General features: G+C 36.4%; 3 protein-coding genes across 8 annotated transcripts; 2 read left to right on the forward strand and 1 right to left on the reverse strand.

Moving 5' to 3' along the window:
• On the forward strand, positions 1 to 3,970 carry LOC113779893 (26S proteasome non-ATPase regulatory subunit 8 homolog A). The gene is made up of 6 exons (XM_027325665.1): positions 1 to 270; positions 1,106 to 1,184; positions 1,600 to 1,702; positions 2,267 to 2,530; positions 2,892 to 3,003; positions 3,654 to 3,970. Exons 1-6 carry the CDS (start codon positions 166 to 168, stop codon positions 3,792 to 3,794), a joined length of 804 nt encoding a protein of 267 aa, XP_027181466.1. The 5' UTR covers positions 1 to 165; the 3' UTR covers positions 3,795 to 3,970.
• A 996-nt stretch (positions 3,971 to 4,966) lies between these two features.
• LOC113779599 (protein ABIL2-like) lies at positions 4,967 to 8,110 on the forward strand. 6 transcript variants are annotated; one of them, XM_027325235.1, is made up of 10 exons: positions 4,967 to 5,140; positions 5,970 to 6,118; positions 6,268 to 6,350; positions 6,463 to 6,613; positions 6,764 to 6,863; positions 6,947 to 7,042; positions 7,131 to 7,194; positions 7,286 to 7,374; positions 7,481 to 7,578; positions 7,652 to 8,110. In XM_027325235.1, the coding sequence occupies exons 2-10, from the start codon at positions 6,014 to 6,016 to the stop codon at positions 7,829 to 7,831; spliced, it is 966 nt and encodes a 321-aa protein (XP_027181036.1). In that variant the 5' UTR covers positions 4,967 to 5,140; positions 5,970 to 6,013; the 3' UTR covers positions 7,832 to 8,110. The 6 variants fall into 6 exon arrangements, with proteins under 6 accessions (XP_027181036.1, XP_027181039.1, XP_027181040.1 ...); XM_027325238.1 differs by lacking the exon at positions 4,967 to 5,140 and having other exon boundaries at positions 5,391 to 6,118; positions 7,289 to 7,374; XM_027325239.1 differs by lacking the exon at positions 4,967 to 5,140 and having other exon boundaries at positions 5,401 to 6,118; positions 7,134 to 7,194; positions 7,289 to 7,374.
• Positions 8,111 to 8,195: 85 nt separating this feature from the next.
• LOC113779598 lies at positions 8,196 to 13,204 on the reverse strand. The gene is made up of 11 exons (XM_027325233.1): positions 13,057 to 13,204; positions 11,989 to 12,202; positions 11,795 to 11,863; positions 11,609 to 11,683; positions 11,304 to 11,401; positions 10,556 to 10,790; positions 10,237 to 10,344; positions 9,793 to 10,111; positions 9,305 to 9,510; positions 9,137 to 9,225; positions 8,196 to 8,861 (listed from the first exon to the last, which is right to left on the reverse strand). The coding sequence occupies exons 1-11, from the start codon at positions 13,162 to 13,164 to the stop codon at positions 8,685 to 8,687; spliced, it is 1,698 nt and encodes a 565-aa protein (XP_027181034.1). The 5' UTR covers positions 13,165 to 13,204; the 3' UTR covers positions 8,196 to 8,684.
• Positions 13,205 to 17,674: the final 4,470 nt, after the last annotated feature.

A 17,674-nucleotide genomic window follows, 5' to 3' on the forward strand; every position in this document is an offset into this window, starting at 1 on the left:
AACCGGAAAAGTCCGAGCCCGAACCAAAACCTCTTAGTATTAGTTTGCTTGTCAACGAAGAATAGAACAAGCTACAAAGCCAACAGAACACAGAGGGGTTTTCGTTTTGTTTTTTTTTTTTGAAAGAAAGAAGAAAGAGAGGAAAGGCTGGTTCTAATATTGGCAATGGATCCTAAATTTATTGAGGTTTCACAGCTGTTTGATCGATTCAAAGCTGCCTTCGTCCGCAACGATTTGGATACCTGTGCTAATCTTCTCTCTCAGCTCAAGGTAAGCCTCCACCCTACTCCCAAACTTCCTATTCTCAATTCTATTGATTTTGTGTGATTTTTTTACTTCGCCCCTCGAAACCCTAGCTAATATTCCCTTCTGCTAGATTTCTTTCCTCTTTTTTTTTTTTATATGTTTTTCAGTTCAATATGGGGAAACTATTAGGTTGTACAAGAAGAATCTTTGCAAGCAATTGCAAATCTGGAGTAGCGTTTTTGTTGTAAAGGGATTACGAATAAGATGCTTTTAGAACTTAATACTAGTATGCGAAAGTCAGATCTGGGTGCCATGATGAATTACTGCCGAGTTGGGAATGAGTCGGCTCAAAATTGTAATTTCCTGAATTAGACATTTAAATATCCTATTGAGAAATTATACTAAATATCTAAAACAAAATATTGCCTTTGGAAGAATGAGAGGCTTAGGAACATCGTTTCTTGAAAATAACGTACATGTTGGTGGGAACACTAGAATCTAAGTAAATTGGTTTTGCTGGGGTGTTTGCTCAATGGCAGACCTTGGTAATCTCGTTTCCTTCATCATAGAACCACTAGTACTATAACCATGATGCCTGAATATGGTGTTCACTTCATTATAGTATCTCAAACTGTTTCTAACATTTCTTTTTTCTCTTTTCTTTTTAATAAATGCACTTGTAAATTGCACATTTTGTTCACATTGCTTGATCATTAAATGTTTCAGTGTCGATGTGATAGAAGAATTAGCTTATAGATTTCCTTGTTCGCATAAGTAATCAGTTCTTTTTTGTTAATTAGTATGTATTTTATGTTAGAAATTCAATTGTAAATTTGACGTATTTTGCTTCTAATTGCAGGTCTCATTGACTGGATTTAAGAGTCTTCCTCCATTATTTGAGAACACACCAAATGCAATCCGCGAGTTATCGCTAGCAAGTAATTTTCTTCACTAACTTTAGGTGATTTACCCAGCATTCTAGTGATATATGATATCATTTGCGACATTCCCCTCCCCTCCTGGGCGCGGGGGGGGGGGGGGTGTTCGTTAATTATCTGTAAGAATGACAGATGGGGCATGCAAGCAAGCAGGAACCCGTATGAAACAAACAAGTGAATTCTTAGTGTTGGGAAGTATCACATAGAATGGAAATATCATCTCCCTGAATTGGGGAAAGTGGAAATTTGAAACCATCCTTGATATAGTATTTGATATAGGATTAAACATCCGGTATGCTATTTGATATAGTATTAAACATCCTGTATGCTATCTGCATGTGCTATTTATTTACAGCTGAGAGAAAGTTCTCTCATTTCTTCGACTGATATTATCTGTTACTTTGATGAAATACAGGAGATATTTATGAACATGCAGTCGTTTTGAGTGTCAAGATTGAGGATCAGGATGCCTTTGAGAGGGATTTCTTTCAGCTCAAACCTTACTACACTGATGCCCGGTAAGTATTGTATTATGGTACAACATTTCAAATTAAAGAAACTTCTAACAGATGTAAACTTTTGAGATGTCTAGATTATTATCCATGTATGTTCATTATGCTTAGTAGCTAATGCTGCATTTTCTGTGTCTAATAGAAATGGTTATTTCTTCGAATTGTGTCATTTACTTCGTACAAAAATCTAAATCATCTTAGGTGATTGTTGGAGTTGGAATGTTGTCATTTGTGGATAGGATTGGTCATAACTCTTCAAGACGTATTGGAGGCATCCATCTTTATGTTGGTGTATGTGGCTGTGTTTTAGAATTCATTAGCTGTCTGAGTGTTGCTGCATCACACTAATCCTTGGTATTGATGGGTAGTATAAAGATTCTGCCTACTTGCATGCACTTCTTATTTGATGATTGATTAGCAACTGGATTTGCTTGTCTAGATTTGTTCATATGTCTTCTGTGATATTTGAATAGAGTTTAAGTAGTTTTAGTTTCAACTTTCAAGCTGAAGCTTATGAATTCTCTCTTTCCTCTCTCCCCACTGTTGTCCCCCTAAAATTCCATGGAGCAGAGGTCGTCTATCACCATCTCCTCAGGAGTACCCAATCTTAGGCCTTAACCTTTTGAGACTACTTGTGCAAAATAGAATTGCTGAATTCCATACAGAACTGGAGCTGCTTTCTCCAAGTGCACTGGAGAATCCTTGCATCAGGCATGCTATCGAATTAGAGCAATCTTTCATGGAAGGAGCTTATAATCGTGTCTTAAGTGCTAGACAGACTGTACCTCATGAAACTTATGTTTATTTCATGGATCTGCTAGCGAAGACAGTCAGGTATGGTTTTTTCTGTTTGGTTATTGGCATCTATATGGTTATTGACGGAGAGCAATTACCAGACTACTTTTGCAAACATATTTTTGGGTATTCTTTCTATTTATGCACTGCCTCAGTTCTTCAAGAGTTTCAACCTCTTCCCCCACCCACAAAAAAAAAAAAACTCGCCTAAGAAAAAGCTGCAAAGCTACTTATTGGCAAACTAATTGCCGACACATTGTTTTTTTTTTTTTAATAGCAGTCTTTGTTTTGCAACAAACTGTAGTTATTGAACCTGTGTCCATGTGTGGACTCATGCCTATAGGTTATGTGCTCGATCTATCCAGTTTTGTGCATTTATCTTTTTGACTGTGATTTGTAGAGATGAGATAGCTGGCTGCAGCGAGAAGGCATACGACAGTCTTTCAGTTAAGGATGCACGACAAATGTTGTTGTTTTCTTCAGACAAAGAAGTTTTGGAATATATTAGAGAGGTAATCAATTATACGTCCTCTTCTCTGTTGTGTCTTTTACATGATTTTCCACTGTTTTGTCCACTGGCTGTGCGTGACAGATAATAGTCCAAGTATCTTCTCTCTCATCCATGGTCTTTTATTGTTCTTCTACCTTGAAATTTTGGGAGAGGAGAGGATTTTGCATTAGACAGTGGAGACAACAGAAAAATCAGTTGCAGCATCAGGCTTCAGATTCCTTAATAGTGCCAATTTTCTTTTATTTGAGAAAGAGTATCCTTTGGATTATCTCTCATATGTTCATTGACCTGATCTCCAACAACCTCACTCCCCGGTCTCATCTTCACTGCGATATGTAAGGACATGGCCGGCCACTTTACACAATCATAACTTAGGGTAGTTTCCTTTCTACCACTTTCTGAACTTGAGCAAAAGCTTAAGGTGGAGTTGAACTCGAAACACTCTTTTTTATGCGAATATATGTATTTATTTTGTTGCTATCCTGGTCTACGCACGTGGACATTCTGGTCTCTAGGACTTTGTTGGAAGAGCTTGTTTGTTGTTCTTTTCAGTGACAAAATTTACATGTTGAGAGTGTAGCATGATCATAATCTTGCCAACCTCCATATAACTGGAAATGTGACAAATGGTATACCATGCTTTATTTGCAGGATCACCCTGACTGGGAGATAAAGAATGGGCTTGTGATTTTCCAAAGAGCAAAAGAATCTGCACCTTGCAAGGAGATACCTTCTCTGCAGCTCATCAATCAGACACTCAGTTATGCAAGGGAGCTGGAGCGGATTGTTTGATAAATGAATGTCCCTCTCTGTCTTTGTGTTTCTAATTGATCTTTACCTTCCTTTTTCTTTTTCGGGATTTTCTCTGTATCTGGGTGCTTGAAGCTTCGGCAAAACACCTTCCATATGATTAAATACAAGAAAGATTCCAAATTCCTAGGATTCCATATGATTGAGCCTTTTGTCAATGTTTTGCCAGTAATCATGCTAGAACATGAATCGTCTTCCTCGGTTGATGGCAATTTATATCCGTACTGCTTGGCATCAGTAGATGTGGATTGGGGCTCGACTTTCGAGCTGCAATTGCTGATGGTCCTGTCGCTTTAAGTTACTTTTGGACTCGGTGTATTGTGTGCAGACAGGACTGGACCACAAATAGAAGCATCGTAAAATGAGCTATGGAATGAAAGGAAAACATGAATTTCGTATTCGGACGGCTGCGACACAATATTATTGTTTTGTAAAAGATTCTTGTGGAGTGACAATTCGGGCTATTAATTAAACAATAATTTTGATAAGGAACTTTCAACAGCCGTTTATGACCTGTTCTACCGTATATTCGACTGGAGCACATCTGCTAGCAGGGCTGCCGTATTGGATCCGCTATTTATCGCCTCCCCACCATTTCCATTTTCCAGCTTATGCTGTTGGAGTGCTGATATACTTGCTACTAAGCTTGTGGAAGCTTTAATAGCATCAGTTAATGGTAGTCTTTCCAGCCTAATTTTGCCAAAAAAAAAAGATAGCATCAGTTAATAGTCCTCAAATGTAGCCATATAACGGGAATATATGAAGGTCGTATTTCTTAACAGGATACCCTAATTCTACTTGCCGATCATTTATTTACGAACTGATTGATTAGTGTATGCTTAACAACCGGTGGTCCAAAATAAAATAGGATGGAGTGAGCCCACCGGTCGTCAGCTTCTATCATGGTGGCTAGTGATTTGTGCGCTTGCGGCCATCCCTCGCAAATGAATATTACATAAGATAAATTGGCCTAAACCTCTCGGGGGTGATGTAATAAGAAAGCACTAGACATTACTTTAGATATGCCTCACACAGAAATCTTGCCTAAGATATCCACATATATATATATGTCGGTGCGGGCCAATGATTTCCATAGTGATCATCAGTTCTGTTCTGAAAAGTAGCTAAAACTCACTCACTAATTGGCGGTACTAGAAGTGATAACCAACCCATTAGTTTATCAAAACAGTAGTGTTTCACCTCCAAATATCCATTCATCAAACTTTTTCTGTAGCAGATAGTGAATTGAAGCTTCTGTAGCTGTAAGATTTGAGGAAACTGAATTGCTTCTCTGTCACCTTCATACTTTATGGTTCATTGCTAAGGAGGTAACGCGCAGAAACCTTCGTACTTATGAGTTCCCTTTTTTCCTCTCTCTCTCTTGTAGTCCTAAATGACGCACGCACTCTATGGTAAGTATTGAACCCGAGGGAAGACAAAGTGCAGAATTTGGTAAAGATCACGAATTTTTTCCTAACGTCCAGTGATTGTTTGCTTTTACCAAGAGAAAAAGGGGAGTGCTTTTGCCTCCAGAAGCACGTGTGAGATCGCACGAATTGCTACTATTGACATCTATAAAGGATCAAAGCAGATTCTTGCAACCCCATGGCCTAGACTCCTGACCCATATCTCTCACAGTCACAGGTCACAGCGCCCGTCCCATTCTTACCACCTCCATTATTGGTCTTTGTTTCCTCTGTCTCTTTTCTATCTAATTCTACTAAATACTTATCAACCCATAAGTCTTGAGATTCAAATTCTCTACATCCATCGACTACATTTGTACCCTTTTGGTTTGCCACTATTGACATCCATTCTGCTTTACAATACAGTGATTCACCAGGTTTTGCTGACGGTGGAATATCAATTACAACTTTTTCTTGGCCTTCTCTAGTTCACCATATTTACTTGCAGTTAGCTAGCAATTAGCAATGTTCGTTTTTTCCTACTTTGTTTTACGCTAACATGGCTTGTCTCAAGGATAATGACTTCACTATGTCACTGCCCAACAAAGAAAGCATGAAGAGGACTTTCAATCCCAAAAAAAAGATGAACTTTCGTGTCACGAATTAAATGCCGATCACATCATTTCCAATGAAACTTTCCAGCAATAATAGATAAAGAAAAGATTTTGGTGTTAAGTGATTTCTTTGGCAGGTGTTGGAACTTGGAATTGCAGCTCTGTTCGAATTCAGCTTCAAATGGGTAGCGAGACTCCCTCCATTCCAACAAATGTTCCTCAAGAAACTTCCAATTCAGATGAGTATTTTCTCCAGCACAGCTTAGTATTTGCTGAAAGTCTCAAGGCATCTTCCTGTCCTTCACCACTTGTCTCATACTTGTTATATAGAATGCTAACTCTTGGAAATTTCATGTTTTTTTAAGTTTTATTTTTGGTCTTCGGACTTTGATGGTCTGCTGCACTATTTTACTCAAATTGTCCTTCAACTTTTAGGACTTAAAGAATCTGAGGGTACAATTATATTCAGCTGCAGAGTACTTTGAGTCGTCATACGAGAAACATGAATATAAGCAATTGTAAGTACACTGGTTTACTTAATTTCTGCTACTGCAAAGCAATGGAAGAACTTGGTAACCATTCTCTCTCTTTTTTCTTTATTTTCTTTTTCCTCTTTTAACTTTTGCATAGAGTGGTAGAGACCCTAAAAGATTATGCCAGTAAAGCACTGATTAGTACTGTGGATCACTTGGGTTCTGTAGCCTACAAAGTTGGCAGTTTCCTGGATAAAAAGGTCAATGAAATGTCTGCTACAAGGCTTCAGTTTTCTTGCCTTGAACAGGTACCAATTCCCTACACTGGACAATCTGATTATGTTACGTTGATATTAATGTTTCGAGTAAGAGCAGGACTTGAGAGCTTTCTCTACGTATGTCTGAGGATGGTTTTCCTTTGGCAAAATTGAAATTGCCATCTTTTGCTCTCATTTCAGAGATTGAGAACGTGCCGAGGATATACTGACCGCAATGGCCTTTTACAGCAGTCGCTGGTCATCAAAACACCTAGACACTACAAGCATTACACAGTTCCAGGCAATTATGTTTCCTTACTTACACGTGCTGTTTTCTGCTCCTAAATTCGTATGGACCTAAATTCGTCTGCGCATTTCTTTCAGTTGCAGATGGCAAATTCACAAGGAAATTCGACTCTAAGCAAGGGAATGTTTGCTTTTTGAACCCCCATGATGATAAGCCCTCGTCTAAGAAGCAAGGTAACGAATTATTAGTAGCCTGATAAAAATCATTGCTCATTCATTTGTACCATAAGGAAGTGCTCTGTTTCTTTTCTGATATGTCCAGCAGATGATTGTCGTCTTGAAAAATTTCAAGGAGCAGTTGCAAAGCCCCGTCCAACATTAATGAGGTACGTGTTGAAGTTGAAAGTTTGGGTGCAATTCAACAATATATTTACTTTCTTTCGCACCTTGAAAAATATGGTTAATACTACTGGGCAGAAGAGGACGCTCAGAGCCTCCTCCTAGCGAATTATCTCCAAGACCTCTGTCCTTTTCGTTTGTGAAGGTTACATCAGATAAGGAAGTAGGTGAGTGGCGGCGATCTTTACGCATTGCTAGTTTAAGCATTTTGAGTTTTGATGCAGCAATTTGCATTGAATTTATATGTATGTATGTACACTCAAACGAGATCAGGGAAACGAACGGCTTCACCGTTTCGCCTTCCACTTAAGCGCTCTGGATCCGTTGCGAATAGATCAACTTCTCCAAACTCTTCTGCTGCTCAACAACGGGTGAGCAAAAAGCATTCAACATGCTCATGATGATATATATGATTATGATGATGATTCTATGTTGGAATCACAGTGCCCTTCTGAGACTCCAAGAGCAAGTTCAATGTCTACGAATCCGGACAGAAACAAAGGCAAAGAAATCGAACTATACTCGAGAAAAAGTAAACATCCCTTCAGAGCATTGTTAAGTATTCATCGGTCAAGAAAGCAGGCAGGGGGTGCCCGTACCACTGCCATGCACATTCAGGGATGACAAATAACAGAAGAGTAAAGCAACCTGGTTGGCTGTACGGCGTTGTGAGGAGGATCACCCTTTTGGTCTTTTTCAGAGAACTCGGAAATTGCATGCTGTGTTGTGATTGTTCATCTGGGCATCTTCTCTATCATATGCCGCTGCCCTGAATGATACAAGTACGTACGTAGGACGTTTCGGGTCTCATGCAAGTGTATTATTTAAGATGCAAATTACTACTACTGCTACTTGTTATCTTTTACTAAAACTTAGAAATTTGATGGCTGGACATTTTTTTCATGGTGCCCGTCGCACCTTTCTGCTTTAAACGCCACGTAGAATAATCTATCTTTGGGCCAAGGAGAAAACCTAAACTTCACACAGAAAGGAAAAAGGAAGTGCTCGGGAGTTAAACCACTGACGTTGTTGCGAGACTAATATCCTACCCGAGTTGGGTTTTGAGATATCTGACGGAGTAATATTTTTGTCAACCGAGTTGGGTCGTGGAAATAATCGAGAAGATTGTTTCCCGATGACAAGTTGAGAACGACGCACATTAATTCGCGTATACAAAGGTACAACGCTGTTTAGTTTAATAGAGAACTTTGGTGGTCGAGTGTTTGTGTGACTTCCATTTAACAGAAATGATGATGGCAGCTAAAAAGGGAGAAAACTTTTACTCCCAAATCAGCATCCAACGGAAGCTTCAGGCTGTGTGATCTTTACTCCACCGAACGGATTGTCTTGTGAAGTTCATATGCACACCTTCAGCTATGACAACGAGCTGAGCACTATGCTTCATTCGACGCTCAACAACATGAATGTATTCAGAAGATGTAGTGGAACTGTAGAAAGGCATGACCTTGATCCCCAATCAAAATCCGAGTTCAAAACTGGGGAATTCATCTGTTCTCTTTGAGCTTATATCCTGCTCAGAAATATTTTGATCATCTGCGACCTCACGAGGGGTGGAATTACTTGAAGTTGCCAAATCAATAAAATGGACTCCATTCTGCCATCTAGTATCAATTTCCTTGCTATCTACGCAAGGCTAAACCAAAAAAAGAAACACTTCAAACCAAATGAATCTAAGAAAGACCCATCACAACAACATTAATATAAATGGACCATCACTTGGCAGCAAAGCTTCAGCAATTCATATTGCTAACCCGCAGAATAGGGATTAAGAAGTCTTCAATTTTGTCCAATTAAATACTTCAAGCAAAGTGATTCAATATTACTGGTTTTCTTCTCTACAAGAAACAATATACGTAAGCTGTGTAAATGCAAGGATCAACTAACAAGGGAAACGTAAGAGCAATGGACCTGGGGAAGCTTTTCGTGCTTCGGTTCGGCAATGACTTGACTGGTGTCAGACCCAGATGCTGCTGCAGCTGTACCTCCAGTGGAGTTCTCTGCGCAGTTGAAATAATTTTGATTGTACAGAATGACCAAGGTAAGCCGGTGATTGCATCTGATAGATAGAAAACTTGCCTTTGCAGAAAACCTGTTGAGTGCAATTCCTGCTTTTCAGATCTCCCATTGATGTGTCTTGCAAGACTGATGTAATTGGTGTCTTTAACTCCAGCTTTACAGTAGCCAAATCTTCGGGCTCCAGAACTGGAGTGTCCAGATATCTCCTACTACTCTCAGTATGATCAGTATCAACCATGTGGTTGACGAGGTTTGTAGTTTCAGATCTGGAATTGCAGACACAATATTAGTTGCTTGCATGGTTTCCAGTTAAAAGTTATTACTCATAAGCTCTTTGTGCATTTCCACACAAAGTCATTCCCATAAATATAAAGAGGAGATGCCTATTCATTTAGTGAAGACATAAACCAATCATCCAATCAAAAAACCAACCTTAATGAATGTTAAAAGTAGTTTCTAGGAATGTGATACCTATGACCATGTTCAGTTTTGTACCATCTATATATTGCATAAACTCTATTTTGTGCAAGCTCTTGTTGTATACGCACCCTAAAAAGAAGCTAGGGCTATTTTCAGATCCTTTTTCAGCTGATTTTGAAATTTCAACCAAATGAATTTCATTAGTAGCTTCATCTTTTGAAATCTCACTGTCATCTTTCTGCATTGGTGAATTTTCTTCATCCAGGTGAATAGTTGTGCTTCCTTCATTACAGACATCTTGCAGTTGTTCCTTTCTCTGACAACTACTATCAGACTGAAAGAAACTGGTTGACTCTGAAGCATGGAAACCCTCTATGGACAAACTCTTCATCGTTGCAACATCCTTTTCACTCTTGGCTTTTCTGAGAATTGATAAGATCTCATGTGCTGCCACAACAGAAATCAGCATTGCTTGCAGAGAAATGTGTTGCAAGGAAGCAATGGAGCAAAATGGACAAAATAATCTGTACCACAAAAACGAAAAAAACATTTTCACCTAATTAACAACTCACCAGCACGTATTGGATTTTTGCTGACTTCCTCAGCAAATATGTTACTCTCATCAATGGAGCCTTTAAAATTTGAAGTCATTTGCTTCCTGGCAAGAGCTTCATTTTCTCCTGGAATTCCAGTAAAAAGTAGGACAGAAATATGAATACTCAGTTGAAGCATCAATAAAAGGAATTATAAATTTTGAAGAAAGTAGAAAACCTAGTTGCATAAATGTTTTCGCAAGACAGCATTATCAATGACAGACGCTGCTTAGCAACTGAAAGGGAAGAAAAGCCCTGGCCAGAATCTTGACCTCACTCAATTAGGCAGATGTCATACCAGTAGGAAGTTGGTTGAGGGAATGTAATGGGCCACATGCTGCTTTCTTTTGACCATCCATATTGCAATTGGTTTTTCTAATATTGGAGTCGATAGGAGGTTTATGATCTTCTTCACATTCTCCAATGTCCACTAAGTGTCCATCAAATGCTATTGATTCACCAGATCTGATTATCTCATCCTTTTTCAGAAACCTGCTTTCCAAGAGTCTCCTGGTTTCATCATACAACAATACCTGACAAAAAATCAGGGCAGTGACCAGTAACCAGCTTCAAGCTGTAGAAAGTACTAGGGGTTGAGGTTGGACGTACTTAAACAAAACCAAATTTTTGTGAAAGTTAGAACATCAAAACAAGTTCTTCACAACTCTGTACACTTTCATTTTCAGAATCTAGGCACATTTTTCTCCGGTGGAAAACAAAGAAATGACAATTTTTATTGTTTTGGATGCTAAAATAATCCTTTCAAGCATAGCAACAACTGTAAAAATATTGTCAATCACCTTCTTAGTGTAAAAACAAAAGCCAAAGATGGAGACCTAACAAACCATTTTTATAGCCTCATGTCCTTTCTATAGATATTTACTCTTACCACATGGCTAACAATTTTTGTTGACACAAAAAAAAAGAAGTGCCAAATAACCACCAACACATTAACATGTAAAGTTATGCACAGTGGTAAATAAGAGAAAATCATAAAATAAATAGCAATTGGCTAGCGTCATGCTGAAAGAAATTTGGAAACTAACCTGTTTACATGATGATCCACATGTGAGAAGCTGTAAAAACCCATCATGATACTTCTTAGCCTTTTGAGTTACTTGGGTAGTGTATAAGACCTGCCATTCTGAATTAGAACTTTTACATTTATTGAATGGAATAGCAGAACAAAATGCATGAAATACTAAGACTGTAGGAAACTGGGAAAAAGGGGTGAAAAAACCAAAATAATTTTCTAAAAAGCTTGTGGTGAGAAAATTGTGCCACTGATAATGGCACCTATTTACCGTTGTTTCAGGATTCATTTCTCTACAAGTAAATCGATAAAGCTAACCTATGTTGCTGGATTTTGTTGTTTCAGGGCAACCTAATGAAGAGCCATACTTGGTCATTTCACTCTTCTTGAACTCTGAAATGTCAAAAATGAGCAGCATCAGTTAGTTCACAGTCTATAGTGGCTTTGAACAGGGTTATTTACACTTTTAGGACAGAGCCAAGCCTTTTGGATGCGTTGGCATACCTCGTATCACCTTCTGTGATGGACTCAGATTGATTAATCTTGCTCTTTTTGGCCCCAAAGGTTTCCTTTCTTTGATGTTCAAAATCATGTATCAAAAGCTCACTTTGACTATCAGACAGAAGACATAAAAACCAACACAAGAGAAAGAAAAGGATAATAAGAAGATCATACAAACAGGGGGTTTTTTTTAATACCAAATTTAGGGCTCTGAAATGATTCACATGTCCTGTTAATCTTTGAGGCTGTTGGTAAAATATTAGACTTCGATACAGGATCGTGGTCTTGTTGCCGATCTCCAATATTGACAAGATAAAAATCAAATGCCAACACTTCACCGGATGCAATGGTGTCATCCTTCTTTACAAATCTGCTGTCCAAGACATTCTCGCAGTCATCATACAGAATGACCTGTTAACACATTTAACAATAAAAAATGAGAGCCTTAAATAGCAAAAATTCCGCACATGACAATCAAATTTCTATTATTTATTTGCTATGTATATGATGTGATGGCAAAAGAGTAACTAATAGAATTAACAGTTGTATGGACGAGCTGAAAGACCAACCAAGCATCTTCATATGAGTCGAGCTTGGTTGGATAAGAGTTCATTCTAGCTCCATAGTCTCAAGTCCAGCTCGACTCAATAAGCACAAAACTTCAAATTTCATCACGGATAAGTCGAGCTACTAAATTTCTGCACAGTAAATCTCATTTAAGCTTAGCCCAGAATATGGTCAAGCCAAATGTGAACAGACTTGTAAAGCTTCTTCAGAAAATCAAACTCAACTCGAATGCTATAGTTTTCAACTGAATCTGCATCGCTTACCCTCCTAACTGCGATTGTTTCAGATGGTAATATATTCTATGATTCACTACAATATCATGTTCTAAGCCTACTTCATCCTCAACTAAATCAGCAATAAAATTACCAATTTAAACTGCGAAAGACAGTTCAATCAACGGCCTAAATCATGTTAATGGATCTAGATCATCTAACCATCGATTCAACGCCACGATATTAAGCAAAGCAAGCACCGCAAAACAATTGAGCTAACTTCTAAACTTGATTAGAGAGCTTTTTTTTCAATAAAATTTAGATACTAAAATCAAATGGCATACTGAAGATGGACTATCTTTTTCTCTCGTTTTGTTTTATGCAAATTATTAATAGTCAATCGCACATAAATTCATCCTTTGTTTCTTCTTTTTTTTTTTTTGGAACACAACCAAAAAAAAAAATTCATTGAATGAGTGTGAATACCTTATTTTTTGAAGAGTGAAAGCGTAGAAAGCCGTCTTGGTAGACTTTGCGCTTCTGCTTGACGTGCTTCGTGTACGTCACGCTCCATGTCTTCTTCAAATCCGCCATTGCTGTATCATTTCATTGGACAGAGTTCAAAACAAAACCCCAAAAATTTAAATTTTTTTTTTTTTTTTTTGCAATGTATAATTTCAAAAAATCGAAAAAGAAACTTGCTCTCGGAGCTGAAATTTGGAACTTAAGAAAGATCTGACAATCGCGAAAATAGACTGAAGAATAATAATTGGCGGGAAAAGACTGAAGAGTTTCGGGGGGTTTTTATTCGGCGGTAAATTAAAGGAAGATAACTTTTTTTTTCTAAATAAAAAAAAGAATCTTCTTTCTTTTTTTTTCTAGAAGGGAGAGATTAGATTCCAGAAGCTGGAGGCCCAAATCAAAGCCCAAACGTTGAAAGCAGCCTAAATATACTTTTTTATTTTTTTTGTAAAATTTCCACCACCACCTAAATCCAGCCAATCTCATGTTTTGATCCGCTCTGCATTAATTGCATTGCTTTGTCTAGTGTCTACCACACAGACCCATGCCAGATTCCTGACCGCAACATATGATATGATCCTCCACTCCCACTCCTAGTCCTAGTGCTAGTGGGGATACGAAATGTTCCCAATGTTAAATTACAAAAGCTCCCCTTACGGTTTACTTATTAAAGTTGCAATTTACTCCTAATATTTACTTATTTCTTTTCACTGTACTCTTTATTTCAGCCAAACTCGTCAGGTTAACTGCTCAGAAAAAAAAAAAAAAAAAAACTGTTGAATTTATGAAAATGCCCTTCTACATGATTTATAAGTACGGATTTTCAACATTCTTGGGATGTTTAAATTATAAAATATGATTCTTATTGTAAAATAATTTTTTGAACTTTTGGACAAAACTAAATTGGTATACTAATATTCTTTTTTTTTTAAATCCAAAAGTGTAATTACTTTAAATTGGTAGAGCCTAAACTTTGCTGGAAAGAAGGGAATTATGTGATGTACGGTAATTAAAAAAGAGAAATATGTATATTATTATAAACTTTACCTCTTTTTTACAATCTTTATTGCGATATAACACACATTTTTCTTTATTTTTTCTCAAAGTTCAGGAGTACATGATGATGATTCTGAAATTAGCCCTTGTTCCCAAGACTATAGACTTAGTGATACGGATATTAAACAGGTGATTTTGAAGTTCGTAATTCGACTCCTTAATTTTCAATTTTCTTCTTACTTTTTTGTAAAGTTTAAGGTCTCTCTTGGAAAAAGATAAAAAGAAAAAAAAAAGGAGAGAGGCATAAATTGCAAGAAAATGATGTGTTGATATAGATTTCTATCTTCCTTGTATATCAGAAAAAGGTCAATTTAATAGCAACCCATCTTTTTGACACATGTAGGGTCTGTTTGGTTGGAAGTAAAATGTTTTCTTTGGGAAAATATTTTCCGTGGAAGTAATTTTCCATGAAAATCATTTCCCTTTCATCATTTTCAGGTGTTTGGTTAGCTTATTGAAAATATTTTCTTACTTCATTTTTCTGGTGTTTGTTTAACTTTTGAAATATTTTCACTTTTATCTCTATCTTTACTTTCTACACATTATAACTACATACTTCTTCCCATGCAAAATAAGAAAATTTATCTCATTGTTTAACTTTAAAAAATCTTGGAGAAATGTATATATGAATAAAAAATATCTCCTTAAGCAAATAAATAAATTGCTGGCCATTTAGTGTCAAATATCAATCACATGCAATGTTTATTGTGACATATATCTTGCACTCTCACTGCTGAAAGTTCCTCTAAAAAAGAATGTCCCTATTATACATAATTAATTACTAGCATAGGATGAGCAGGATGAGGTTTTTTTTTATTTTGAATATACTAGGGGGAGGGTTGGGTGGTACGGGGGAGGGAGTGTAAGAAAGAGGTCTTGGGTTCGAGTCTTCCTGTTTACACTAAAAAAAAAAAAAGAACATACTGCAAGATGATTTCAGTAAGTTTGGAACATACTACAGGCAATATGCATGCATTTCGGAAAACAACTTCAGGAAGTTGGGAAGGGAAGTTGTTTTCCATAAGATGAGTGAAAATATTTTACATAGGAAAATGTTTTCAGTAATTTTTGTGCAACCAAACACGGGAAATTAGGAAAATATTTTCCTGGAAAACATTTTCACCCGAAACAAACGGACCCGTATTGTCTATATTTTTTACAAGTGACAGTTTTAGTTTTTAGTTGAGTTTTTGTTCCACTGTTTTATTTGATCAGTAAAAATCATAAACATCACTCCTCCTAATTTTTCTCTTCTTCTTTTTCCTACCTCTAGTTGCAACCCTCATCTTTTTTTTTTTCATCTTTCCTTTTTCCCCTTCAAATTTTTCTTTATAATTAATTATACTAGGATTATTTTTTACTAATTTTTAGGTGATTATTGTTAACTGATCAACTGATTTATACTTTCATTTTTTTCCTCAATCAATTTTAACTCTTTAATCCAGTATTTTGCCTTTCCCCTTCTTTTTTCCCTTCATCCTAATTTTTCTCTGCATTTCCTCCTTCCACTCAATCGATGCATCTTTTCCTTTTTCCTCTAGAGTTAAACTAAATGTATTTTTTTCTTATACGAGAATGGATGATTCTTTTCTTCTTTTGTTCCAAAATCACGATTCATAATCATCTCTATATATTTTTTAAGAGAAATATAGGCAATAGATCTTTTACTACTGCTACTCTTCTCTCTGGTATGTTTCATATTTTTTATTCCTATTTTTTTCCCATTTCATGCTGCCAATATATGGATTTAAGTTTTTTTTTCTGTTAACTATATTTTATTTTGCCTTTATAATTTTTTTTGCCTCTTTATTATGTTACCATGGTGTATTTTTTTAAAGTTTAGTTTGATCTCATTGATATTCATTAACCTTTGATTATTTTGGTTCTGCAAGTTGATTTTCTTTTCGTGAGGTTTTTTTTTTAAAAAAAAAAACCTAAACGCAAAATTTGTATTTTGCAATTATGATGTTATAGTTCCTCTTTAATGTATAATTGAATCTTGCACTTTTTTAGTAATTCTTTGATACTGAATTTTTGTACCATTTTCATGCATTGAAAAGCCTTCCGTTTGAATATCTTGCAAGTTTTGTTGTAAATTTGTAAGATGAAAGTTTTTACATGATGACGTCTTGTTTGGGAAAGAAATAGTGGTTAAATTTTATGTATTTATAATTATAATAGCATGATACTTGAGCTTTATGAAGCATGTATCATTTGTGTGTAACATTGAATTAGTTTTGCATTTCTCAGTTCTCGTGTATTTGATTTTTGAATCATTTGTTGTTGTTTTTCTATACAATACAGAAAGATACTGTCTATACAATACAGTAAGATAAATCTCTACGACATCACAATAAGTGAGTTGGAATAAACTTTTGGAAAATTTCACTGAAAACAAGCTATTTATTTTTTGGACTCGTTTTTTGGTAATCATAATTATTTTTAATTTGAAAGCAAATTATGATGTGATGAATTTTAGTTAGAATTTTATATTTGTGTCTGGGCTACATTTGCACACGGCCTGGTTACTTGTAGTATGTGTATATGAAATTGAGGTCAACCATTGCAAGAAAATCAATCCTTTTTTTTCTATTTTTTTTAAGGCTCACCGTTAATTACTCTTCTTCATGTTTTTTTTTTTTTTTTTTTTTTTTACTAACCAGATGATGCTGGAATATGCACCCAATTACAGAATGAATAATCTAATATCTAATAACATGTGACGGGTTGGCAGCTGGATGCCAATCCAAGATTATATTATTGCTTCTTCATTGCCGGTATATATATATATATATATATACCGGCAACAAAACATTTTAGTGACAGCAGAAGTACTATTTATTTAGTAGTCTTCTTGTTTGGATAGTGTATTATTTGAAATATTATTTGAAATAATTACTGTAGCACTTTTTGTGATGTGATGTATGTGAGATAAAAAGGTGGTTGAAAATATAAAAATGTGGGTTGGAAAATGTGTCTATGATGCAAGCGAAATATTATTTGGGATAATTGAGGTATCCAAACAAACCGTATATTTTTTACCAAGCAAATGCCGGAAAGGAAACACTGATGATGTCAGCAGTAGTAGTTAGTAGTGGCATAAAGTAAACCCAAGGACGAAACCAAGGAACGGTCAGATCTCCACCAACGTCGAGCGGTAGTCAATTACAAATTGAGTTGGACCACAAAGCTCCAGCGCCCCCCGTTTGTATTTGTGTCCAGAAATGAATTGGGGCTTCGCCTTCTTCAAGCCGATATTTTTGCACGCTTAAATCCTGCTCCCCCTTTTTTTTTTTTTTTTTTGTTTTACGGTATGTAAAAGTCCGTAAGTTTTGTGTTTCTTCTGCCTGCCGATTTATTATTGATGATAAAGTAGCGGTATGCTCTCCGGATGCCAACTCTTTGCAGCTATCATTTGGCCTTTTCGGACGACGAAAATAATTACTCCACTAGTACTCTTTGTTTTTCTTTCTTTTTAGAAAGAAAAAGAAAAGAAGCTTTTTTTGTTATTTTTTATTTTTTTGGA

Source organism: Coffea eugenioides, chromosome 8, assembly GCF_003713205.1.
Source record: "Coffea eugenioides isolate CCC68of chromosome 8, Ceug_1.0, whole genome shotgun sequence".
Taxonomy (NCBI): domain Eukaryota; kingdom Viridiplantae; phylum Streptophyta; class Magnoliopsida; order Gentianales; family Rubiaceae; genus Coffea; species Coffea eugenioides.